The 23,608-nt window shown below is 40.7% G+C and overlaps 6 protein-coding genes across 7 annotated transcripts; 2 read left to right on the forward strand and 4 right to left on the reverse strand.

Moving 5' to 3' along the window:
• Positions 1–2,115, forward strand: LOC112171794 (subtilisin-like protease SBT3). The gene has a single exon (XM_024308916.1). The coding sequence runs from the start codon at positions 1–3 to the stop codon at positions 2,113–2,115; it is 2,115 nt and encodes a 704-aa protein (XP_024164684.1).
• Positions 2,116–4,351: 2,236 nt separating this feature from the next.
• On the forward strand, positions 4,352–6,457 carry LOC112171796 (subtilisin-like protease SBT3). The gene has a single exon (XM_024308917.1). It carries the CDS (start codon positions 4,352–4,354, stop codon positions 6,455–6,457), a length of 2,106 nt encoding a protein of 701 aa, XP_024164685.1.
• A 923-nt stretch (positions 6,458–7,380) lies between these two features.
• On the reverse strand, positions 7,381–10,380 carry LOC112172096 (probable serine/threonine-protein kinase At1g01540). The gene is made up of 7 exons (XM_024309277.2): positions 9,524–10,380; positions 9,254–9,358; positions 8,999–9,121; positions 8,750–8,920; positions 8,523–8,652; positions 8,233–8,442; positions 7,381–7,772 (listed from the first exon to the last, which is right to left on the reverse strand). Exons 1-7 carry the CDS (start codon positions 10,186–10,188, stop codon positions 7,626–7,628), a joined length of 1,551 nt encoding a protein of 516 aa, XP_024165045.1. The 5' UTR covers positions 10,189–10,380; the 3' UTR covers positions 7,381–7,625.
• Positions 10,381–11,553: 1,173 nt separating this feature from the next.
• LOC112171797 (transcription factor bHLH95) lies at positions 11,554–12,979 on the reverse strand. The gene is made up of 3 exons (XM_040508637.1): positions 12,845–12,979; positions 11,896–12,363; positions 11,554–11,799 (listed from the first exon to the last, which is right to left on the reverse strand). The coding sequence occupies exons 1-3, from the start codon at positions 12,977–12,979 to the stop codon at positions 11,695–11,697; spliced, it is 708 nt and encodes a 235-aa protein (XP_040364571.1). The 3' UTR covers positions 11,554–11,694.
• Positions 12,980–14,130: 1,151 nt separating this feature from the next.
• Positions 14,131–18,162, reverse strand: LOC112172097 (transcription factor SPATULA). The gene is made up of 6 exons (XM_024309278.2): positions 16,424–18,162; positions 16,193–16,288; positions 16,053–16,118; positions 15,900–15,965; positions 14,576–14,899; positions 14,131–14,491 (listed from the first exon to the last, which is right to left on the reverse strand). The coding sequence occupies exons 1-6, from the start codon at positions 16,760–16,762 to the stop codon at positions 14,381–14,383; spliced, it is 1,002 nt and encodes a 333-aa protein (XP_024165046.1). The 5' UTR covers positions 16,763–18,162; the 3' UTR covers positions 14,131–14,380.
• Positions 18,163–18,321: 159 nt separating this feature from the next.
• Positions 18,322–23,110, reverse strand: LOC112172095 (probable E3 ubiquitin-protein ligase RHG1A). Of its 2 annotated transcripts, none has more exons than XM_024309274.2 (6): positions 22,773–23,108; positions 19,856–21,662; positions 19,542–19,595; positions 19,076–19,174; positions 18,844–18,987; positions 18,322–18,758 (listed from the first exon to the last, which is right to left on the reverse strand). In XM_024309274.2, the coding sequence occupies exons 2-6, from the start codon at positions 21,569–21,571 to the stop codon at positions 18,627–18,629; spliced, it is 2,145 nt and encodes a 714-aa protein (XP_024165042.1). In that variant the 5' UTR covers positions 21,572–21,662; positions 22,773–23,108; the 3' UTR covers positions 18,322–18,626. The 2 variants fall into 2 exon arrangements, with proteins under 2 accessions (XP_024165042.1, XP_024165044.1); XM_024309276.2 differs by having other exon boundaries at positions 18,627–18,758; positions 19,542–19,592; positions 22,773–23,110.
• Between the last annotated feature and the right edge of the window lie 498 nt (positions 23,111–23,608).

Genomic DNA, 23,608 nt, shown 5'->3' on the forward strand with positions numbered 1-23,608 from the left:
ATGTCATCTTCGTCTCTGGCAGATCAAAAGAACGAAATGTTGTTGTACTCATACAACCATGTCATGCACGGTTTCAGTGCCAGGCTTACAGCTTCTCAACTGTCCAAATTGGAGGAATCTCCGGCTCATGTTGCCACGTATCCGGAGTCTTTTGGTAAGCTCTTGACAACACACAGCTCCAAGTTTCTAGGCCTGAGACGGAACTCAGGCTTATTGCTTGCTTCCTCGTCTGGCCAAGATGTGATCATAGGAATCATAGATACCGGAGTTTGGCCAGAGAGCGAGAGTTTCGGTGATAGGGGAATGTCTGAAGTGCCAAAAAGATGGAAAGGCACTTGCGAGAATGGAACATATTTCACCCCATCTCTCTGCAACAACAAGCTCATTGGGGCTCGATCCTTTAGCAAAGGCCTGAAAGCAGCAGGAATTAAAATCTCCACAAAAAATGACTTCGATTCACCACGGGACTGGTTTGGTCATGGAAGTCACACTTCGTCAACAGCTGCAGGTAACCATGTACCCGGTGCAAGTCATTTCGGATATGCAAAAGGCACGGCAAGAGGGGTGGCGCCACGAGCCCATGTTGCCATGTACAAGGTCGCCTGGGCAACAGACTCAGAAAAGAGTTTCGCTAGTGATGTGCTTGCAGGCATGGACCAAGCAATTTCTGATGGTGTTGATATAATGTCACTGTCTCTTGGTATTGACTTCCTTCCTTATTTCAACGATGTCATTGCCATTGCTTCTCTTTCTGCAATCGAACAAGGAATTGTTGTGGTCTGTGCTGCTGGAAATGACGGGAAATACAGTACAACATACAATGGAGCACCCTGGATCACAACAGTAGGAGCCGGAACTCTTGATCGCACCTTCACTGCAACACTGACTCTAGATAATGGTTTGACGGTTGAAGGAACATCGTACTTCCCCGAGAGCGTTTACATTACTGATGTGCCATTGTACTACGGCAAATACAATGCAACGAAAGCAATATGCAATACTGGGTCACTGGGTCACAACGAAGTGGCAGGAAAGGTAGTCCTTTGTGATAATACCACCGAGACTCCCGTCAATGGAGTCGACTTCCAAAAGAAGGAGGTGGAGAGGGCAGGTGGTTATGCTGGAATCTTCATGGCAGATCTCTCACTTTTAGAGCCAGACGACTTCTCCATTCCTGCTATCATTGTTCCATTTGCTACAGGGGCCTTGATTAGAGAGTATGCAACGCAGGTCCATACACCTAGAGTTAAGATCCTGAGTTTTGTGCACACAAATTTGGGTACAAAACCATCACCGGAAGTAGCGTATTTCTCTTCAAGAGGACCAGACCCAATCACTCCTGGTATTCTAAAACCAGACATTCTTGCTCCAGGAGTCGATGTGCTTGCTGCAGTTACACCTAACAACCCATGCATGGAAGTAAACAACTATAATCTAGTGACAGATTATGAACTATATTCAGGATCATCAATGGCGGCACCCCATGTCGCTGGTGTGGCAGCTCTGCTAAAGGCTGTTCACCGAAAATGGAGTCCAGCAGCCATCCGATCGGCCATCATGACCACAGCATACTCAACCGCCAATTCTCACACCAGCATACAAGACCAATGGTCCGGTCTTCCAGCCACACCTTTAGATTTTGGTGCAGGCCACATCAACCCGAATAAGGCCATGAACCCCGGACTAGTCTATGACATGAATGTGCAAGACTACATTGATTTTCTTTGTACCCTAGGGTACAATGACAAGCAGATGAAAGCTGTTATTAGACGAAGCCAGTGGACTTGCAGACAGCCCCCTACCGAACTAAACTACCCCTCATTTGTGGCCATCTTCAACAAAACAGACTCTCCAAAAGCCAAAAACTTTAGCAGGGTCGTGACAAACGTGGGGGATGATACCTCCATCTACCGAGCATTTCTAGAAGTTCCTAGAGGAATGAGGATTACAGTAGAGCCTAATTCTCTTACATTCACCGGAAAATATCAGCAGCAAGGTTTTGTTTTGAATGTAGAGATCGATAGCGATGCTCCTAAGGTGATCTACGGTTATCTCAGATGGGTTGATCACCATGATCACATGGTATCAAGCCCTGTAGTGGCCATTAATAACTAGTAGACACCATCATCATATTCATCATGTGCATGATTAGAGAATCAGAAATAAAATGAACAAGCGGATGTCAGATGTGAACAGTATTTCAATGGTTCAATATGCAAAGATTACTTCATTATATGAAAAAATTTGTTCAATTTAACAATAACATTTCTCGACGAACCTCTGATTTTAATAAAAGACAGTAGGAAAAAAACCAGACGTGAAATTCTCAATCATTTGAAACTACTTCATTCAGTTGCTTAACGAAACGGCAATGGCAGCCGTCGGGAAATTGGATTTCCTGGGAAAACCCACAAGTGGCATCCGTTATGTACTCCGATATTGGCTAACATATTTAATTACAAGGCCCACGATGGCCACCTTGAGACCAATTAAAATTCTTTTTCATGCCCGGCCCATAACACAGTAGGTATCCCGTATCCCCATTCTTGACTTCATTGGCTACCCGGCCTACCCGGCCTACCCTTACCCTTGGCTCCAAGAAAGTAGTAAATATTAAAGGAAAATTGACTTTGTGTGCTTTATCAAATTAAGATTAGTTTCATGGTTGTAATAGGAGAGAAGATTCTAGAATTCCTAGTCCTACTTAGATTAGTTTTCCTTGTAACATTAGAACATGCACTTTATCTTATTCTCAATAATGAAACACAATTCTCTCATCAATCTCTCTCAAATCTATCTTAAACAGTAAATACGTACGTGGAGAGCGATTACTCTTCATGGTGTCATCAAAACCGTCCTAGATGAATTTCATGTTCGTCATGATGCCTATCAATTGTAGTCTTGGATCACTGATGCGGTAAAGCGTAATGTTCAAGATCTTTCTCTCCATGTTGAAATGATTAAAAGGTACCATTTGAGTTGTCAGATTGCTTGTTTTCTTGCAAGTCACTCCTCCATTTCAATTCAGTACGAGTGGCGCTCAATTCTAAGGGAGTGTTGAAAGTACTGCAAAACTCTCCTTCTCTCGAAACTCTTGTAATCGATGGGGGTAATTGCGTGTAATAATATTGTTATTTTTTTACGATGCCTAAATTATTCATTGTCATTCAGCCAAAATATATATATATATATATATATATATATATATATATATATTCATTGTCATGATTATCAATTATGGAGTTCATCTCAAAGATGATATAGACTCGGTGCCTCCATGTTTCTTGTCGCATCGAAAGATCATTGAAGTTTATGAATTTAGAAACGAAGAGGGCTTCACTTAATGCAGCAAAGTATTTGCTAAATAATGCTTTTGTAGAAGATAATGCTTTCGCTGCCGGAGCGCTAACAGGAAAGTTAAGTTCGTTTGAAATAGTACTTCTTAAGGCTTCCAAAACGATCAAAAGATTGCAAAGTCACTGTTACTTCATATACCAGAGTCAAGAGAGTCCTATGAGGATCGGACGAGACAAAAGAAAGCAGAGTATAGTAGTATACAGCTTACCCCTCTAATGTTTTTACCAGTTATATTAAGACTTGTTTTCTTCGTCTTTTATGGCCATATTAAGACTGTTTGCTCATTGAGCATAACAATTTTCGGGTTCGAGCTGCAATTGCTGCAGAAGAAGACTTGTATTACCAGCAAACACATGCTGGTTGGTTTTAAGTTCTAGTAGATTGAGCATGGCCTGCAGAGAAACTTTACCAGAACTCAAAACTTTTAAAAAACAAAAGCGCAGAACATAGGCAGAGAGAAAATCCAGACTACTGAGTCAGACAAAGAGACCAGTCCAATTTCTCCAGAATAGAAATGAACGGACTTAGTAACCTTTTTTGTCTTGGCCAATGCAATGGAGTAAACAACCTTTTTGATGCAAACAAAGTCCAACATCACTCGTAGTCATGAAATTGACATAGAGAAAATCGACCGGAAGAAACTATATAAATTCAACATGTATGAACTTTGAACATATCGTTTTGCAGTTAAACAAAGCCGCATAGGATTATCCAACATGTTTTTATGCAGTAATCAATATCATTTCTGTATAAATTTCTTAAACCCTTATTACTGATTTAGTCCCACATCCCATTTCCTGTGCCACAGCCCACAGCTAGAAAGATGAGTTTCTACAGTATGATCTCTCTGTTAGTGTTTACCATACTGCACATCAACAATGCAGTTTCAAATGCTGAGGAATCCCAGACATACATCATTCACATGGATCATTCCCACAAACCTACGTCTTTCGTCACCCACGAAGACTGGCATAGGTCTACCTTAACTTCGTTAATGTCATCTTCATCTCTGGCAGAACAAGAGAACGAAATGTTGTTGTACTCGTACAACCATGTCATGCACGGCTTCAGTGCCAGGCTCACAGTTTCTCAACTGTCCAAATTGGAGAAATCTCCAGCTCATGTTGCTACATACCCGGAGTCTTTTGGCAAGCTCTTCACAACACACAGCTCCAAGTTTCTAGGACTAAGACAGAACTCTGGCTTATTGCTTGCTTCCTCATCTGGCCAAGATGTGATCATAGGAATCATAGATACCGGAGTTTGGCCAGAGAGCGAGAGTTTTAGTGATAGAGGAATGTCTGAAGTGCCAAAAAGATGGAAAGGCACTTGCGAGAATGGAACAGATTTCAGCCCATCTCTCTGCAACAACAAGCTCATTGGGGCTCGATCCTTTAGCAAAGGCCTGAAAGCAGCAGGAATTAAAATCTCCACAAAATATGACTTTGATTCACCACGGGACTGGTTTGGTCATGGAAGTCACACTTCGTCAACAGCTGCAGGTAACCATGTACCCGGCGCAAGTCATTTCGGATATGCAAAAGGCACAGCAAGAGGGGTGGCACCACGAGCCCATGTTGCCATGTACAAGGTCCTGTGGGCAACAGACTCGGAAAAAAGTGCAGCTAGTGATGTGCTTGCAGGCATGGACCAAGCAATTTCTGATGGTGTTGATATAATGTCACTGTCTCTTGGCTTTGACTTCCTTCCTTATTTCAACGATGTCATTGCCATTGCTTCTCTTTCAGCAATTGAAAAGGGAATTGTTGTGGTCTGTGCTGCTGGAAATGACGGGGCTTACAATACAACATACAACGGAGCACCCTGGATCACAACAGTAGGGGCCGGCACTCTTGATCGCACTTTCACTGCAACACTGACTTTAGATAATGGTTTGACAGTTGAAGGAACATCATACTTCCCAGAGAGCGTTTACATTACTGATGCGCCATTGTACTACGGCAAAGACAATGCAAACAAAGCAATATGCAATATTGGGGCACTGGATCATAAAGAAGTGAAGGGAAAGGTGGTCATCTGTGAGAATACCACTGAGACTGATGTGGAAGGACAAAAGGAAGAGGTACAGAGGGCAGGTGGTTATGCTGGAATCTTCATGACAGATCTCTCATTTTTAGACCCAGAAGACTTCTCCATTCCTGCTATCATTGTTCCATTTGCTGCAGGGGCCTTGATTAGAGAGTATGCAACACAGGCCAATGCAACTCGAGTTAAGACCCTGAGTTTTGTGCACACAAATTTGGGTACAAAACCATCACCGGAAGTAGCGTATTTCTCTTCAAGAGGACCAGACCCAGTCACTCCGGGTATCCTAAAACCAGACGTTCTTGCTCCAGGAGTCGACGTGCTGGCTGCATATATACCTAACAGGGGGTTCATGGAAGTACACAAGTATGATTTAGAGACAGATTATGCACTATTATCAGGGACATCAATGGCAGCACCCCATGTTGCCGGAGTGGCGGCTCTGCTGAAGGCTGTTCACCGAGAATGGAGTCCGGCAGCCATCCGATCGGCCATCATGACCACAGCATACTCGAGCGACAATTCTCAAACCACCATAAAAGACCAATGGTCTGGTCTTCCCGCCACTCCTTTAGATTTTGGTGCGGGCCACATCAACCCAAACAAAGCCATGAACCCTGGACTAATCTATGACATGGATGTGCAGGATTACATTGAGTTTCTATGTGGCCTTGGGTATAATGCCAAGCAAATGAAAGCTGTTATCAGACGAAGCCAGTGGTATTGCAGCTCAAAACCTGCCGAACTAAACTACCCTTCTTTCATGGCCATTTTTAACAGAACAGACTCTCCGAATGCCAAGAACTTCAGCAGGGTTGTGACAAACGTAGGGGATGATACATCAACCTACCAAGCATATTTAGAAGTTCCAAAAGGAATGAGGATTACAGTACAGCCTAGTACCCTAGTATTCACAGGTAAAAACCAAGAGCAGGGTTTCACTTTGAGCGTAGAGGTCGATAGCGATGCCCCGAATGTGATCTATGGTTATCTAGCATGGATTGACCAGTATAACCACATAGTATCAAGCCCTGTAGTAGCAATTAACTACTAGTTGATAACATCAGCATTTCCATTCATTTGTTGAATAAGAAAATATAATTGAACTTTTATAGCATATTCCTACTGCACAAGTCTTACTTGAAAAAAAATGCAAAAATAGGTTCAAAACTAATATTCTTTTTCATAAAAAAAATTACAAATAAAAGCATTAGTTTCAAAAATTATGCACAACTCGCTGTCAAAAAGAAAAAAGAACTAAAAACATGCTTCCACTCATCTCTAACAGAATTTAGAAGGTTCATGTCATTTCATCGAAGACACAGATGTATAGCTGTGAGAGGTGCACAGACCATTGTGGACGGTCAAGTCTCTTTCGTGTGCTGTTCTTTTTAGCAGTATTTATACAGTATTTGGAAAATAAAGTCTTCTTCAAAAGTTTGAAACAAAAGCTGTCAAAACCAAAGATTTTCAGTCTAAAAGCGAAACTAATAACAAAGCTCAAAACCACCAACAAATGCTTTTCCAAAGTTTGGTGCGGGACCTAATGAGAAAATTGGAACAAAAAGCCTGAAGATAAGGTAACAGAAGGAGAAGGTCCCCTAATAACTTTTACATCAACACCAAAACACAAAGCCAGCAAAACACACAACTGAGGGGTCCAAAGGTTCACACTTCACCCTTTCAATTCACTCATAGCTGTCAAGGTTTCTTGTACAACAAAACAGAGTCCCACACCCTTAAAGCCAAAAGTAGACAAAATCAATAGCAATCCACACCTGTGAATGGTAGGACCCGAAAGTTATTCTGGCTATGCCTCAACCTGGCGAATCGTAGTATTAACAATATCCGGCTAGTGTGTACTTTTTAGTGGGTTAAAAGTTTGACAATATGATTTACAACTTAAACAGAAATAGAAACGCACCGACAGAAGAAACAGATTCAGACAATATGATGCTTATGATGGCTTGGAGACACTGAGAAAAATGAAAATGATCTATGCATACAACAGCCAGTGGGAAAAGCAGAATAGAATTCTGGTAATTCCAATTACATCAAGAGAAGGGAACAAAATGCTGGACTGCAAACTCATATTGACATGACTAGCTACTATACAGGGAAGTAAATAACAGTTGATCTAGATCTAGACATACGCACATCAGTAAAACAAGGTGTGTCAAATCACCTTATACATGAAGCTGCTGACTGGTACCGTGGTACAACTAACGCTCTTCTTCAACTTCTTGCTTTCTGCATGCTGACATGTTAGTTTGGGCACCACTGTCATACCCGCTACTATCACCTGATTCCATAACACGCTTTGCAGCATCACGCGGTGAGCGTCCATATTCTCTTCCAGGCCTGCGGTCCTGAAATTATTTTCAGAAAAGTAATGGGTGAGAAATCAAAAATCCATATGGGTAGAGCTTTGTTTTATCTGCTTGCCATGTTAAACAAAGAACAGAGCTCAAAACCATCAAAATTTTACTTAACACACATTGCACCTATCTGATACACAGCCTACACCCATTATTCATGCAAAGATAGTGTAACATGAGCTCCATGAATGTACAGCTTGATGAGTTCATGATATACGCTCCAATATTTAACTAAGATGATTGCACATCAGATCCAAATTACCATGTCCTGATCTAGGTAAAAGACATGCAGCGTCTACTAGCAATTAATGTGAAACCAAATGAATGCAAGTCCATAAAGACCAAAAAACAAACATGTACACAAATTGATAACAAGGTATAGCATTATACAACAGCTAGGAAATAGACGTCCATCGGACAAGATTAAGTAGCGAAATGGATGCAAACTTACATCTCGGAAAGGGAACTCATCAGCTTCAAGCATATGCACCACATGCCCCATTTTTGGCCTCTTCTGAGCATTCGGGTCCACACAACGTAAGGCAACCAGAAGAGCACGCTTCAATGCCCTGGAAGAAGGCTTCTCTGGCAATCTAGGATCTAAAACTCCCTCGGCGGTCCGATTGGTAACCATTGTTTTAAGCCATTCAACTAGGTTCACCTGAAGTTTGATCACCAATTAGTACTAGTCATTCTGGTAATAAGATAGCTATTATGTACTCTTGATTGTTTGAAACAAACCTCTCCTGCAGGCCTGCTATAGTCTACTGGGTTTCTCCCCGAAATAATCTCCATTATGAGAATCCCAAAACTATAAACATCACTTCTTTCATTCAACATGCCAGTACTAGCATATTCTGGAGCTACATATCTACAAATGAAAACAAAATGTAATTAAACTCTGAAAAAAGAAGATCATGATTCATGTTACCATCCAGAAAGTGATAGTTTAGTAAAGTTCAACTCACCCAAATGTTCCCATCACACGAGTTGTCACATAACTCCTTTCTGAGCCCAGGAGCTTTGCTAAGCCAAAGTCAGATACTTTAGAATTCCACTGCTTATCAAGCAAGATGTTGCTGGACTTAATATCACGGTGAACAACCTTGGGCTCTAGTCCCTCATGCAAGTATGTCAACCTATAATGTTAGCGAATTTAGTACTGATAAACAACAACAAAATACAAATAATTGAAGGTCATTCGATTGAAGTCATACCCTTTCGCTGTCCCAAGTATTATATTCATGCGATTCTCCCATGTCAGAGGGCTGAGAGGCCCGACATCTCCATGAAGCCATTGTTCCAGGTTTCCGTTGTCAACATACTCATACACAAGCATCCTATAAAAAAAAACTCTCAAGTATATTAGTGCAAAGACTATAAATAAGTTAGCCACTAACAGAATTCAATGAACTGAAAGAAAAAAACGATGAAAAGGAGACGCAACATATCAGAACCGAAGACCAACATACCTGTGAGCACCTTCAGCACAGTAGCCAAGCAACCTCACTAAATTCTTATGGCGAACACGACCAATTGCTTCAACTTCAACCTTGAACTCCTTCTCGGCTTGTCCCCTGCACCAAAACCCAACTAAATCATCAAGCTTTCTCACACCTAGCAGCCATTTATAGCACACAAGGATATATACAAAGCCTCAACTGGGTTCTCATAGTAAACATAATAAAGATCTCAACTTTACCTCAAATACATTACAATCTGACTAGAAAGCAATTACTTACTTGTTATTGAGCAAATTCTTGACTGCAACCATTGAGTTATCCTCCAAAACACCTCTGTACACAATCCCATATCCACCTTCACCAATCACATTCTCATCAGCAAACCCATTAGTAGCATCCTCAAGCTCTCTGAGTGTATACCAATGCCCCCACCCCAAATGCGACACCTCCGGCCCAGTGATCCCCCCCTGGTCGCCGGAACGAGTCTCGCCGCTCCCGTACGACGACGACCCACCTCCTTTTTCCGGGTACGAAATCCGATGGTCCTTGCCGATTTCAATGTGAATCCTCTGCCTTCCGGTGCTCGCTGGGCTCTCCTCGTCCGGCTGGAGCAGCACCGCCTGGGCTCTGGCCAGGGGATCCGACTCCGCAACCGGGTCGGGGTGCTGCTGGGCCGGCTTCGGGTCGGGCGGGGCGTTGGTGCCCCGGGAGCAGTCGATTCGGATTTCTTGGATCTCCTTGGAGACATTTGGGATTGTCGGGTTCTGGGTGGCCTTAGAATTTGACGAACCACTGTTCCGGCGTGAAGTGAACCATAGAGAGATGAGAAACAGAACCAGAACTATGGCTGCTCCGACACAAATTCCAAGAACCACCCAGAGGTGTAACCCGAAAATGGAGGTGCGCCGAGACAGCTGGTCGTTCAAAAACGAGTACCCAGACATTGTGTTCTTCTTCGAAACTCAAAAGTGGGGAGCGGCCATACAAAGTCAGAAACGCAATCCACTTCCAGAGAGGAGGAGGAGAAGGAGAATGAGGACAGAGGGAGTATTAGTTTATATATAGTGAGGCAAGTGAGAGTGGGAAGTTTTATATATTATTGAGAGAGGAAATTGAAGGAAGGAAAGAAAGAAAGAATGGAGGTGTGTCATGTGTGAGAGGTGAGGTCACAGAGAGTGGGGCAGCCGGCAATCATGATGAGAATCCTCCACTATTTTCTTCTTGTGCGAATCTTCCTACAATATTAATCACATACGTATCCATTTCTGGGGTCTTGCTTGTATTAAGTATTATCAAATTCAGTATACGCTTTTTGGCTTTGACATTTATTTATTAATTTTAATATTCGACATCAACTTTTTTCCCAACTTTATTTTTAATATCATGTTCAGGTTAAGGACGAATTGAATTTTCAATCCAGTTGATCTTCAGTCAACGGTTCTCATTACGTATAACAGAAACATCAGACAAAAATGGTAATAATTTCATTGAATAATTTAGAGTGTTGTATTTCTAATCAATTGATTAAACATATTAGTTTGCATCTATGAATATTTAGCGCATTTGTAGAAATAATATTTATAAAATATATGAAAATTCTGGTATTGAGAAATAGGTCACTATCTCGTAGGTCCACACCAACTGTACATGTTTGATTGTATATATGGTGATGATATGATACGTATTAAGATTCCTAGTGTGCAATTGAAAGGAAAGATAGTGATTAAAATTATAAAATTTGTCACGATTACTTAGCGTATTGACTTATCGGGTATTCCTTTGGACATGGTGCTGACTAGTTTCACGATGATCTAGTTTTAAAAGAGGAAAAATAAGAAATTTCGCGGGCATGGGACAAGTCATCAAGTTGATTATAAATAATCATTAATCCAAACGAGGTGGATTAAGTTAAAAAAGATTGTAATAATTGGTTTCCGTCCTGCACGAGTTTCATTATTCACATCGAAATGGGCCGTCATTTTGGGCCCCATCCATTGGACCACTTGTTTAGGTGGACTCTGGTTGTCGCTGGCTCAGCAGCTGGCAAAACCTCTTATATTTTGCTGTCGCAAACCTGGTGGTTTGCTTCTCATTTTTATTAATTACAGAAAAAAGACATTTAGCAAAAAAGAAAAAGGACAAACTGTGGTGGTTTGTTGTCATGGTCTGTTTAGGGACGTCAGTGTTAGCATCAACATTTTTCATGCACAATTGCTGAAAGACAACATCAGGTTGGGAAGTAAATGAGGTGCACATCATGCATGTGGTTTGATATATAGAAGCAAACTTGTTAACTTTCAGTACTGTATTGCCTTTACTAGCCATGTGACTGTGGCACCATCAGTTTCTGGCCTTAACTCAAACTATCCCATGTGTGATTTCAACTCAAAAGACTCGGTAAAGTTCGAAAATTTTCCTTGTAAAGATAGGAGTGTGTGTATATATATGAATCAAGATGAAAAGAGGCACAGGTTCAGTTCACCTGCTGCTAGATTGAAAGTGTCCTCTACTGATAACGCCCCAGCTGGAAGAGTATCATCACAAGCTCCACCAGCCTGATCATTGTGAAAATTAATACGCAATTAGGGACAGGATAATGTTACTCCATTTTGCCTTGATTACTAATTAAGCAAGAAATTCTGCGGACTCACATAATGAGCGTGGATCATGTACATGCAGCGATGCTGATCCGAGGAAATGTGAGCAGATATAACATCCAGTTTATGCTTTTCTAGTATGTAGAAGACGGTACTGAGGAGCCCTGGCCTTCTTGGCGAACAAACACTAACGTGAGCCTCATTGCCGCATATGTTCACCACAATATTAGGGGAAAACCACGTCTTGAAGCAGCTGGCCTGCTGAGAATCAAGAGAAGTAGGTGATGGATTGTTTCCGCAAGCCAACTTCTTTGATGGTCGATCCTCCTCCTCCTGAAAATGATCAGCCAAAAACGCTTTTCTTGTAACACCAGCATCACTCCTAGCTTCTGTTTTCGATGTAATGGATGTAGAAGCGCTACTCCGCAATTTAGTAAGCCTTTGCTTTTGCGCTGTTTGTAGAGTGTGCTCGAGGGATTTGATATATCTCACTGCCTCATCAACAATGGTGCAATGATCAGCCTGCACATCAGTGAAAAGGAACATATACATGCATATATCGTCAAGGCCTAAGGGACATTCATGCGCCAAGTGATTTTCACAATCTTAAAACAGTGTGTTTATATATACCAGGAACACGAAAGAGACAAATCAAACCCTTAGAAAACTACAAATTAAACTATCAACTTGGAAGAGCATGCATAGACACATTGATATTGTGACATTTAGATACTCTTACGCTTCAGTGCAGCATTATATGCATTTCAGTTCCTTTGCTTGCCCTAACGCTCATATGATGTTATGAACTTAATTGTGATCCTTATACTGATCGACATGACTTTTAATTAACATATACAAGCAAATTGCTATACATATATACCAGCATCACCTATTCCCCATGTATCTAGTACTCAAATCAAGGTACGTATAAGCAAAATCAGAGCACTGTTAAGGATGACTAGCTTGGTAACAGTACTCTTTAACTTTTTAAGATTATTAGTACCTTAGCTGGAAGCTGAGGAAGCAAGGCATGAAGGGAAGAGAACATATCCTTCATCTTCTTCCTTCGCTCTCTCTCAACCCACGCACCACCACCAGCCTTTTGGCCCTTTCGACTTTCGTTCACCTCTTTCTCCATCAATGCAGCCGGAGCTTGAATTATCTTTTGTGTTCCTTTCTAGCTTCAAAAATTGGACACCGCCACCACTACAAGTACCAGACTAATTGGAGAATAGTTTGATTTGCTCAAATGGGTATTGTCTGCTAGCTTCTGTTAGGAATGAACTCAATGTTCCATATAGTAAAGCTCAATAACTTCTTTCAATATTTAGATTTTTTATCCTTACAATCACGAGTGTATGTACGTAAGATGTTTGATGAAATGTCTCAAAGAAAATTAGATGACGAAAAAACTGAATTGAGCAAACGGAAGCAAGGAGTTTTAACAGCGAAGAAAGGGAGGAGTGATCATCATCTTTCTTTCATCTCCGGATTAGGCGGAGAAAATGGTTGAGAGAAGTTGAATAGAAAAGAGGGACACTTTCAGAACGTAAGAGAGGAGGAAGTGTGACAAATGTGTTGGGCTTTTGAGAAAATGATTGGGGATTGTTGTGGAGTATAAGAGAGACTGACGTCTGACGGTTTTTTGGCCTCCTTACTACATTTATTACGGAACTACCATTCCCCTCTTTAGCTTGGTTGATTGGATGGTCACGGGGCTCATGCCCTTGCTGGTCACCCTTTTAAAATAGGACCGACGACGTGGTCATGGCTACCATTTTATGAGTCTTGCGGATCGAAATGCAAAATTGGTGCATCGTTTGAATGATCCTTGTATTTTCGTGGTATTGGCAAGTGTGTAAACTCGCCTTAAATCGGGCATGATATTTTATTTATCATCATATGTTTTTAAGGTCAGTAAGTTCAATTCCATTATGATTATAATTTTATAGTTTCAAAAGAAATGTGAAAGGGAAACTGGGCTGAACTGTCACTACCCAACAAAGACTTAATTGAGTTAATTCTTCTTCCACTGAAGAATTGGTTGGAATAAGTTTCGGTTTCAGAAACTCTCACCTTTCCTCTAATCATTTCTACTCTAAAGTAACTCGTGAAAAAACTTTAACAAGATCCCCCAAATAAAGGTCTCTTCCTACTTGTAAAGCTTTGGACAGTTCTCCGGTCTTGTCCCCATTGATGCTCAACATAATTCTCTCTCTCTTTTGGTACAAAATGAATTATATTCCAATGACATTCCCTATTGTATTAGTTTATATGCTAATGATCTCATTTTAGGTATCCAATGCTCTTTAAAACAGTGAGCAGACAGATCTATGAAATTAGCAGAAATTGCCACCATTCATCCAAGACTGGTGAGCGTTTTTATACAAGTTAATTAAGATGTATCAACTAAAAAAAAAAACACAATCTTGTTAACTGGCCTGTTACACTTGCAAAATAATGAAAAATATCAGCAGTTTGGAGGTTCCTGGCGGTTTCTTGGTTGTTCAATTGAACTTCATGTAAATGAGCTTGAATATCATACATCAGGTCTCTTTGAGGACACCTTATCAGCATCTGATGAAGAGTTTATCCCAGTCCGATTGGAATCTGATTTTGAGGACGGCTCACCTTCACAGAATAATAGTTCCTATGATCACATAGCAAGAAAACGACAAGCATTAGTCCTTGAAATTCTTATAAATTACTACATAGGCATCCATGCTAGAGTTACCTTAGAAGATGTGGCAGCAAAGAAGGGTCTGTAGTAAGCTTGAGTCGATGGTTCAAAGACAAATGAGGCTTCCAAAGTAGGGACATTTGCAGCTGAGGGTACGACCATTGGCTGATTCAAGATTGTGCATCCACTGGAAATATTATAAGCTGATTGCATTGAGTTTTCTTCACTACCAAAAAATGGGCTCATTCCTCTGCTAGACTTTGGAACTTTGTTACTTCCTTCGTCAAAGCCCAATGCCATATGAGGCAACTGCACAGGCTGCATCATTCCTGGTAAGCACATGGGATGCAAACCCAGTCCATTTCTCATCGTTAACATCTGCATACACAATCAAAAGAAAAGAGTCTATCAGCTTTTGTTATGAGAGTGAATTTCCTTCCGTGATTATTTTTGCATATCTGAAAAGAGGGGAAAGGGGATATTGCAAATACGACATCCACAAAAGCAGTCTTATACACAACACACATCCTGGTCCAAGTTTAGTGGTTGGTCACATAACCCCCAACCTAAAACGAATGTGTGCTAGATGTCAATTAAGTACATAGGTATCGTTTATGCAGAGTTTGTAGGGCTAAAATGCTAACAAAGGTTTGAAAAAGAAGAAATGACCAGAAACAGAGGACACGATAGACTTCCCGGGTCATGAAGAAACAGCCTTTCAATTTGAGGATAACTCATGGATAAAGGAAGAATGAAAGATACAGCCAATCTTGTTTGCATGCATTAAGCCAGAAGGACAGGTGGCATGATGAGGTTAAGAGGTTCATATTTTTCAAAGAACATATTCAGTGCTTAACATGGATGCGAGACCAATGTTAATCTACTAATGCATAACCATTTAGCAAAAGTTACAACATGCTTTTGTGAACTACTCGTCCTCAAATATCAAATGACTTTCTTGACAATCGCTACAACATGGACCAACGGTTTATGCAATGTTTGAGTAGTTGAGGTCTACTTATTCCAGATAGGCAATGTTGCACCATTTGTTCTTTCCCAAAACTAATGCACCACACTTTAAACAGGATTATTGCATAAGCAATAATGAGATTTACATTAAGCGGCTAGCCAAGAGTAAATTTGCAAAGTCCGTTAATTTCAAATCTAGTCAGCTATAAATAAAATAATCGCTACTCAATTATGCTTCACAGCAAACATCACTCTTTCATAGTAGCAATTATTTCAATCACTAGAGTCCCTCAAAGTTTAAATTTACAATCCAGAAAATCAACTGCATAAGGACTTATCATTGAAACATATCAAAAGCAATTGCTCGTGATGTTAACACATTTATCTTTAGGAGTGAAATCTATCTGACCTGTACTTGAAGCTGGAGCTGCTTCAAATACTCAATTGCTTCATCCAGCATCGAAGCCTTATCCGTCTAAAAAAGCATAACCACCAGATCACTCATTTGAAAAATAAAACCAGTAAAAAAAAAAAAGCTACAGAAATTTTGAAAGCAGAGTACCTTGTTAGAATTTGGAATCAGGTTCTGCAAAGCTTTCATTTTCTCATTAATCTTACTCCTCCTTCTCTGTCCCAAAATCAATTAAACCCAGAATCAAATTCCCATGTGTCAAAATGACAAAGAAGAAAAAAAGACCCAACCTTTTCCGACAAGTTATGGACCTCCGCCGCTCTGCTTCTCTTGGACAAACTACGCGGCGGAGCTGCGTTTAATGGAACCTCCGGCGCTTCAGGACCCTTATAATTCCACCAAAAGATTTCAAATTTCCAGCTAATTCTAACTCAACAAACTTTTAGTGATGATAAATAACAGTAAGTCTCGATCTTTTTCTTTCTTTTCTCTTTGATTTTCTGAAGAAAAAACTATATTACCTCACTGTCACAGCTGACGTCACCAAGATCATTCTCCGACGAAACTCTCCTCCCCCCCTTCTTTGAAGTGTTGGCGTCGGAGTCCATGAAATACCCGCCGCCGGAATCGGAGAAGTTGAAGTCAGAGGGGCGGTCGGAGTCGGGCCGGTCCGCCGATCGGGCCAACAATTGAGGATGCTCGTGAGGCGGCGGCACTGAGGAGGAGGAGTTGAGTAGGTGCATGTAACTAGCGGGCTTGAAGGGCGCCCCGCAGGAAGAGGAGGAGCCGCCGTGGAGGAGGTGGCTGAGAATGTTGGAGATTTCTTCCGAGTCCGGCGGCGTTCCGTACAGATCCGCCATGGTTGAGAGAATTTGCAAGATTGAAGAAGAAGAAGACGCTAGCTGCTGCTGCCTCTCTCTCTCTCTCTCTTTTTCTGTGCCGTTTTGACATTCGTCGCTGCTTAAAACCAAAACCAAATAGAATGGGGAGGTTTAGAGTTTAAACCTCGACCTCACAATTTTGATTACTCTCCCGCGCTAATCATATCATCGTCTGCAATTTTGCCAGTTGGAATTATTGATATTTTCTCAGAGCTCCCATGCCTTTTCTAATATTCTAGATTGCGCCCCTTGTTTTTCTCTTATTTACAGCCTCTGCTTTTACTATTTCAGCCGTTATTGCAATCAAGGACATACGAATTTAACAACTTGTTAATTCTCAGCAGGCGCACACAACTGAAAACTGCAAAGAGCCCATAGAGAGTTTCAGTTACTGTGTGTTTTCTTTCAATAAGTTCGGATACAGCTGTACAACTTAACAATACCGTAGTAGTTCGAAATCTATTCGGTGTAAATATATATTTCTTTTTCGGTCTATAATTTAAATCTCTACACTGATTATAAATGAGACATTTCTCAATATTAAAAGCGTTGAATTTTACCATATTGTAATACGACAGCAAGTCAAGATCTGTCGTGCCGAACTCCCCATGGCATAGCTAATTAGACTTTTGGCTAGTAAGGTTAAGAAGAGAGTGAGCAAAATTTATAATAAACCCCTTTATTTGTGCCGATTTTCCAAATTTAGCTTAACACTGTAGCAAAAATTCTAATAAATTTTGGTTTGGTTTGTTCAACGTCTTAAATGGGGTTGGAGTCAAACATGTCATGTCTCACTGTCTTATCCAACCAAAACGTCAGCCTTTTGCCTGCAAATTTAATATTCAAAGTGCAACTCCCGAGGACCCTTTTAGTAGCGTGTTACTACTACCATTTACATTATGATACCACCTACATCATCCTCCCCTTCATTTCCAAGCTATTGCCACAAAACTCCAGCTTAGGATTCCAATTCAAAGTCGGCCCAAGGAGGAGGATGATGAACTTGTGAGAAAAACAAAAGTGTCTTCCACATTTCGTGTTCTACGATGCGCTAGCCTCCTAACCACGAGTCCATGATTATGAAACATCAAAATCATGATATAAGCAAGGTAATTAATATGAGCATTTCGAAGCAACTTCATAGAATGATGCAAAACTTTCACTACGCGTTGGCTGCCTTAGCTGTGCACCAGCTAGGAAGTTTCATGCGTAAAGTACTCATTCACACACTGCTACAACCATAGCACGTAGAATGATGAATGCGAGTAATATCTTGATCTTTCCCCCAAGTTCTATCATACAGCCATGCATGACATACTTGATGTGTTTAGGGTCTCAGCTGTTAAAACGGCCTCTACAACAGAAACAAAGATCTTAAAACACTAATCTGCTCTCATTCTAACAAGACCAACATAAATGGCTATGAGACATCTGAGATATAATGTGAATAATCTGACCAAGACAAAAGGAAAAGAACTGTAATGGAGGGGGAGAGGGGGGGAAGCAGCACAAAAGGAGCAAACCATTACAAAATATCAAAACCTAATCATTCATTGATAAAATGAAAAGTCAGTACCCAGTTTAGCTTTCCAACTTTGAAATTTGCTGCCTCCAATAGGAGGCCAATGGTTTTAAATAAAATTAAAAAATAATAATAAATTTGATGCTCGACTCTTGTTGAAGTTGCGCATTGGACTAACTTCAGTTCGACAAGCACGGAAAGGTGAGGGAGGCATTGGGAAATTGGGATTCACTGAACCAATATAGGCAGGCCCCAAACCAAAGCAACCCTCTTTGCCTATTTTTGAAGAAAAAACTAGCCTGCAAAATCGTTGATGTCAACTCATGTTGCCAAGGCTGTAGTTTTACAAATGGGGCACAGATTCTTGTGTGTCAGCCATTGTTTGATGCAGTCGCTATGGAAATCATGCCCACATTCAAGCATTCCAAGATCATCTCCTTCATTATATTCCTCCTGCATCCATAATAGAAAATAAATCATGCGGAGATAGAAGGAGTAACACAGAGTCATGGATATACATGCATCATGGTGTTGTTACCTGACATATACAACAAGGCTCCGTCTCCGTCTCTGCTTGAGATGCCTCGGCAATATACTTCTTATGTTTCAAGCGATTCGATATAATTTCTTCACTCAATCCAGTGTTCACATTTCCGATGCGCTCTTCCAGAGCCAATAACTCCTACATTAATAATAAATTTAAAGTTAGAAGTCTCATTTATATGAATAAAGGAAACAAAACTTTCATCTGTTTTTTTTGTACCAATTACCTCGTAAGACATATTGTCAACATCTAGTCTCATATCCCTATGCCGGTCGTGAATATCAGCCACTCCAAACAGCATTGACTGGTCAAGAATCATAACATCCTGACAGAAAGAAGCCGAAGCCGAAGCCGATTCAAAACGATAATTCATAGTAGCATTCAGTCGTAACATTCATGTCTTATCCAAATTATAATATCTACAAATTAAATAACAAAATGGACCCCCACCCCCAAAGAAAAATAAAAAATGTACACACAAAGATTAGTTTATGCCACATTGTTGAACACAACTGAGAACCATCCGATATTACTACGAAGCCTCTCCAAGTCGTTCACGTATCAGTTTACCTTAGAACTAAATAAATCAGAATTCAAGTCTTTAAAGAAAGATTTCTGGCCATTTGCAAAGTTAGATAGAGTGGGATTACATTGATGTGCTCTGGTATACATAACAAAAACAAAATTCTAACCTCGAACCGCAAGCTCTCGCCCCTTCGCATGAGACCCAAGACATTGCAAATCTGCTGAAGAGCGCAAAAAAAACTTCATAAGCTTTAAGTGACTACCCCTTTACCATAATTAACAAAACAATATGAGTTTAAGAATAATACAGCAACAGAAAACTCGATTAACATGAAAATTTCAAAATTTGATAATGCAACGAGTTGGAGACTTCAAAATAAAAACTGATACAGAAAAAATGATGGGACAACAGCAACTCTTCATAGTTGTAATTGTTTATCAGATGATATCACAGTAAATTTAAGGTGACTCAGTAACACACCTCAGATACAAGCCTGTTGTTTCCTTCTCCACCAGCAGCCAAAGTGCGCAATGAATAGGGAAGCCCAAGTCCATCTCCATGTCTCTCCAACCACGATGCAGACCTTGGGTGAGGCTGATGATGACCCAGGTTAGCAGCTCCGGATGAATGCACAGCCTCCTGTGATGATGAAGAACCAGAACGCATTGGCAAAAAGTTGCTGCCCTGGTTCCCAGACTCATTACCACCAGCAGAAAACAATGATCGACGAACATATTCAGATAATCTTCGAGGAAATTGCGGATGAGAATTGTGGTGAGGAACCCATGTAGGAGCAGACGCTGGATGAGTGCTTGAACTTGGGCCGGTCCGGGATGTAGAAGCAACATTTCCAGGAATACTTGCATTTCCACCTGTTAAATTTCTACTGGATGAACCTGCTGAAAGTCTAGCAGAATTCCTCAATTCAGTTGCTGGTACAAAAATAGGATGACCCAAAATCTGTCTTGCCATGCTTCTTGAACTCGCTTCCTCACGTAGTGGAGCATCTCTGTCCCCCATAAACACAGAGTTTGATAAGCCACCGGTTCTTGAGCTTGAACCACTGTTCCACCTCAAAGACTGCGCATTTTGTGGCAATGCAGGGACATGGACAACTGGCTGGTTTTGTGAACTCATATTATCTAGTACCGGTGCTGGTCTCAGGTCGAGACTATGATCAACTGGAAGAAGACCAGGTGAATGCTGCGAAGAAGAACCACTAGAATGCCTAGCAGCCCTCCCACTTGAGAACCTAGTTGAGGGTATAGTGTTTTGTTGATTGGATGGATTTATTCTCACACGGAAGTTTCTGTGAGAACTTTCTGAGCTTCTTCCAACATTTGAATCAGGAATGCTGTCAGAAGTAAGTTCTCTACCACCTGCTCCAGGTCTTGGATTTCCCTCTTGTGATGGAGTGGATATGTTTATGCCTGCATTATAGTGAGCAGGGACAGAAGTCCTTGCACCACTTTCTGTATGCTGAAAGTAACTACAACTTCCACTTAAAGAAGACTGTCCTAAATGTCCCTCCATAGTCTTTCTTTTGCAAGATACACGGCGACCCTCCAATGAACAACCAGGTCTGCCATCATTTTCTCCCACTAAAAATCCAGTACTTGCAGCGGGAAGCAGAAAAGGATCAGAATTACCAGTAGGACGAGTCCGCTCATTTTCGGTGACATTATACTTGTATGTGTTAGGACATTCCATAACTTGACTACTATCACCACCATGACCAGTGAAACCTGCATTCAAGTTCAGATGCTGTGAAGCTGCATCAGAATTGGAACTTGGTGTAAAAATAGTATTCACATTGTTGTCCAGTGAAAGGTTATTAGTTGGTTCATAGCGCCGCTCCTCTAACCTCAGACCAGCTTCACCACAAGCATCCACTGAAGATGACCATCCAAAATCTGGTTTCCGCTCATCACGATTTACTTCACCCTGTGAGTTTCTAGAACTAGGTTCACCCAAGCACCATCTGCCTAAGTTCTGACGTTCACGACCAATGGAATTCCCAAAACCAACATCCATATCAGTAGGTGATTGTATATAGTCAGGAATCCGACTTTCTACAGGATTCCGCGTGCCATTCCAGCAAATCTGCTGATCTAAAGCAGCATCATTCGACGTATTCCCATGGTCAAAATCTAGCATTTCAGGCAAGGAACCGATAGTACCCCTCTGCCCTTGCATTAGGGCTAATATGGATCTCCTTGTAAATTATATGTAAAGTACTTGAAGAAACCTTCAGTACGATCAATAAGCTGTGTGCAATTTGGCAGACCTGAACCAAAAGTAGAAGAAAGACTAATATTATTAACAATTGAATCAAAGAAAGTTAAAATTAAATAAGTAATTCATAAGAGTAGGAACAATGCTTCATTTTTCAGTTTCTTTTGATAGGTAAGTGAAACACAAATCTTCTACAGAGAGCAAGTTATTCTGAGGAAATGTACGTGCTCCAGGTCTTTTGAATTAGATGCCTAATTGGCAGGAAGAGAATACAATTGAATTGTATGACATAGTTATGTTGTGTGGCACTGCTGTCAGTACCAAAAGCCCAGAAATACTAGATACATCAATGACACTAGGACAACAGAATGAGAAAACACACACTGCTGAGGTAAAGATTGATCCCTCATGGTAGCAGTTGTTGAATAACATGAGAATACACGTTCATGTTCCAGCAGCGATAGAGTGAGTGACTGTATGTGCAACTATATTAAGTGAAACAACAATCCTTAAATTAAAAATCACATACATTTCCTCACCGAAAACCGACTCCACCGGTAAAGCAAACAAATGGTCTAAAAGCTAAACCCTTTGTATGAAACACTTGAGAGGCAATCAAATTCACATAAACTCAGCCACCCACCAGCTAAAAGATGCAAGTCTAGAGCAAAACCACGTCAAACAATTCAAAGGTTGAAGCTTTCAAGCAACCCACCATGAATTATTGCCAGTATAATAAGAAAAGGACTGATCAAACCCATTTACATGTAAAATTGGGAGATCTGTTCATCCACATACAAGGTCAAATTTGGATGGCCAAAAAACCTCAAGCCAAAATCTCATTATAAAGCAGCTGGTATCAAAAATTGTGAAGGCCACACACAATCAAACCACAAATGAGGACCCAGAAACAGTCATCAAAAACCAAGGACACCAAACCAAAAAAACCAATAAGAAAGTAACAATCTTTGGGTTTGTTAAAACGGTGTGAAGGCTTCAACCCTTTACAATTCAGCTCCGGAGATTGAACAGAACAAGACCAAAATTTTGACCCATAAAAAAAACCAAACAAAAATCAAGTCTTTCAAATCCAATCTTATCACCACCAACCGATCGATTCAAAACAAAAAAAAACAGAATAAATCATAAGAACTATACATACCCAGATGAAGAAACCGATCTATGTTCCAGAAAAGGGACAAATTAGGCCGGAAGATGATGATGATGATGATGATGATGAAGAAAGTCCCCTCTCTCTTTTTTTCTCCAGAAAACAAAAGAGGGTTGGGAGAAAACAACACAAAACCCACTGAGGGAGAGCAATGGGGTTGGAGAGAAAGGGCGAGAGGCTTTGGCTCTTTGGGTGGATGAAATGAAATTGAAATGAAATGTGGAGAGAAAGGGGATTAAAGAGGAGGGGGGGGGACAGTAATCTTTAATTTACGAAATAACCCAAAGAGAGAGACAACCGAGGAGAGAGTTATGGTCGTAGACAGACACAGCAGTTTCCTAACAAAGAAATATATATACTAATAAATACGTTCACATAAAAACTAAAATTAAAAACACAAACACAAAAAAACAAACCTCTACACCACCACCTACTAACCCTAAGCTCTGAAGCTACACAGGTTAGATTTGATAAGACGACACACTACGATGAGACTGAGATGGTTCAAAAGGTGCTCTATTCGACCACTTCATCAAATATCTCACTGTAATGTTTGGATTTATTTTCAATTTATCGGTATATTAATGTATTGTAAATAAATTATTTTTAGTTCGGGTGTTTTTTTTTTTTTTTTCTTGTGAGAATGACGGGTGTTAAATCTTGAAAGGTTTAAGTTTAGTCGTACCTTCTCTTATCTACGTAACCAACGCCACCAAGAAATAATGAAAGGAAAGGAAATCAGAGACCAAATGGCTCCCATTGCGCCCCACAACGGCAATGGCTCTTTCACGCCAAGCATATATATGTTCATTCATTTTTCTATATGC

This window comes from Rosa chinensis, chromosome 6, assembly GCF_002994745.2.
Source record: "Rosa chinensis cultivar Old Blush chromosome 6, RchiOBHm-V2, whole genome shotgun sequence".
Lineage (NCBI taxonomy): Eukaryota > Viridiplantae > Streptophyta > Magnoliopsida > Rosales > Rosaceae > Rosa > Rosa chinensis.

What these genes read in the sequence shown, in the direction of transcription:
- LOC112171794 (XM_024308916.1), top strand. Translation starts at nt 1, where the DNA reads ATGTCATCTTCGTCTCTGGCAGATCAAAAGAACGAAATGTTGTTGTAC.
- LOC112171796 (XM_024308917.1), top strand. Translation starts at nt 4,352, where the DNA reads ATGTCATCTTCATCTCTGGCAGAACAAGAGAACGAAATGTTGTTGTAC.
- LOC112172096 (XM_024309277.2), bottom strand. Translation starts at nt 10,188, where the DNA reads ATGTCTGGGTACTCGTTTTTGAACGACCAGCTGTCTCGGCGCACCTCC. An exon ending in AAGAATTTGCTCAATAACAA is followed by an intron (nt 9,359 to 9,523) that starts GTAAGTAATTGC and finishes GTTTTGGTGCAG; the next exon opens with GGGACAAGCCGAGAAGGAGT. An exon ending in ATAGCAGGCCTGCAGGAGAG is followed by an intron (nt 8,443 to 8,522) that starts GTTTGTTTCAAA and finishes ATCAAACTTCAG; the next exon opens with GTGAACCTAGTTGAATGGCT.
- LOC112171797 (XM_040508637.1), bottom strand. Translation starts at nt 12,979, where the DNA reads ATGGAGAAAGAGGTGAACGAAAGTCGAAAGGGCCAAAAGGCTGGTGGT. An exon ending in TTCCTCAGCTTCCAGCTAAG is followed by an intron (nt 12,364 to 12,844) that starts GTACTAATAATC and finishes ACTGATGTGCAG; the next exon opens with GCTGATCATTGCACCATTGT. An exon ending in ACATGATCCACGCTCATTAT is followed by an intron (nt 11,800 to 11,895) that starts GTGAGTCCGCAG and finishes CACAATGATCAG; the next exon opens with GCTGGTGGAGCTTGTGATGA.
- LOC112172097 (XM_024309278.2), bottom strand. Translation starts at nt 16,762, where the DNA reads ATGGCGGATCTGTACGGAACGCCGCCGGACTCGGAAGAAATCTCCAAC. An exon ending in TGATTCCAAATTCTAACAAG is followed by an intron (nt 15,966 to 16,052) that starts GTACTCTGCTTT and finishes ATGCTTTTTTAG; the next exon opens with ACGGATAAGGCTTCGATGCT. An exon ending in AGCTCCAGCTTCAAGTACAG is followed by an intron (nt 14,900 to 15,899) that starts GTCAGATAGATT and finishes TTGTGTATGCAG; the next exon opens with ATGTTAACGATGAGAAATGG.
- LOC112172095 (XM_024309274.2), bottom strand. Translation starts at nt 21,571, where the DNA reads ATGCAAGGGCAGAGGGGTACTATCGGTTCCTTGCCTGAAATGCTAGAT. An exon ending in ACAACAGGCTTGTATCTGAG is followed by an intron (nt 19,596 to 19,855) that starts GTGTGTTACTGA and finishes TGCGCTCTTCAG; the next exon opens with CAGATTTGCAATGTCTTGGG. An exon ending in TTGACAATATGTCTTACGAG is followed by an intron (nt 18,988 to 19,075) that starts GTAATTGGTACA and finishes TTATTAATGTAG; the next exon opens with GAGTTATTGGCTCTGGAAGA.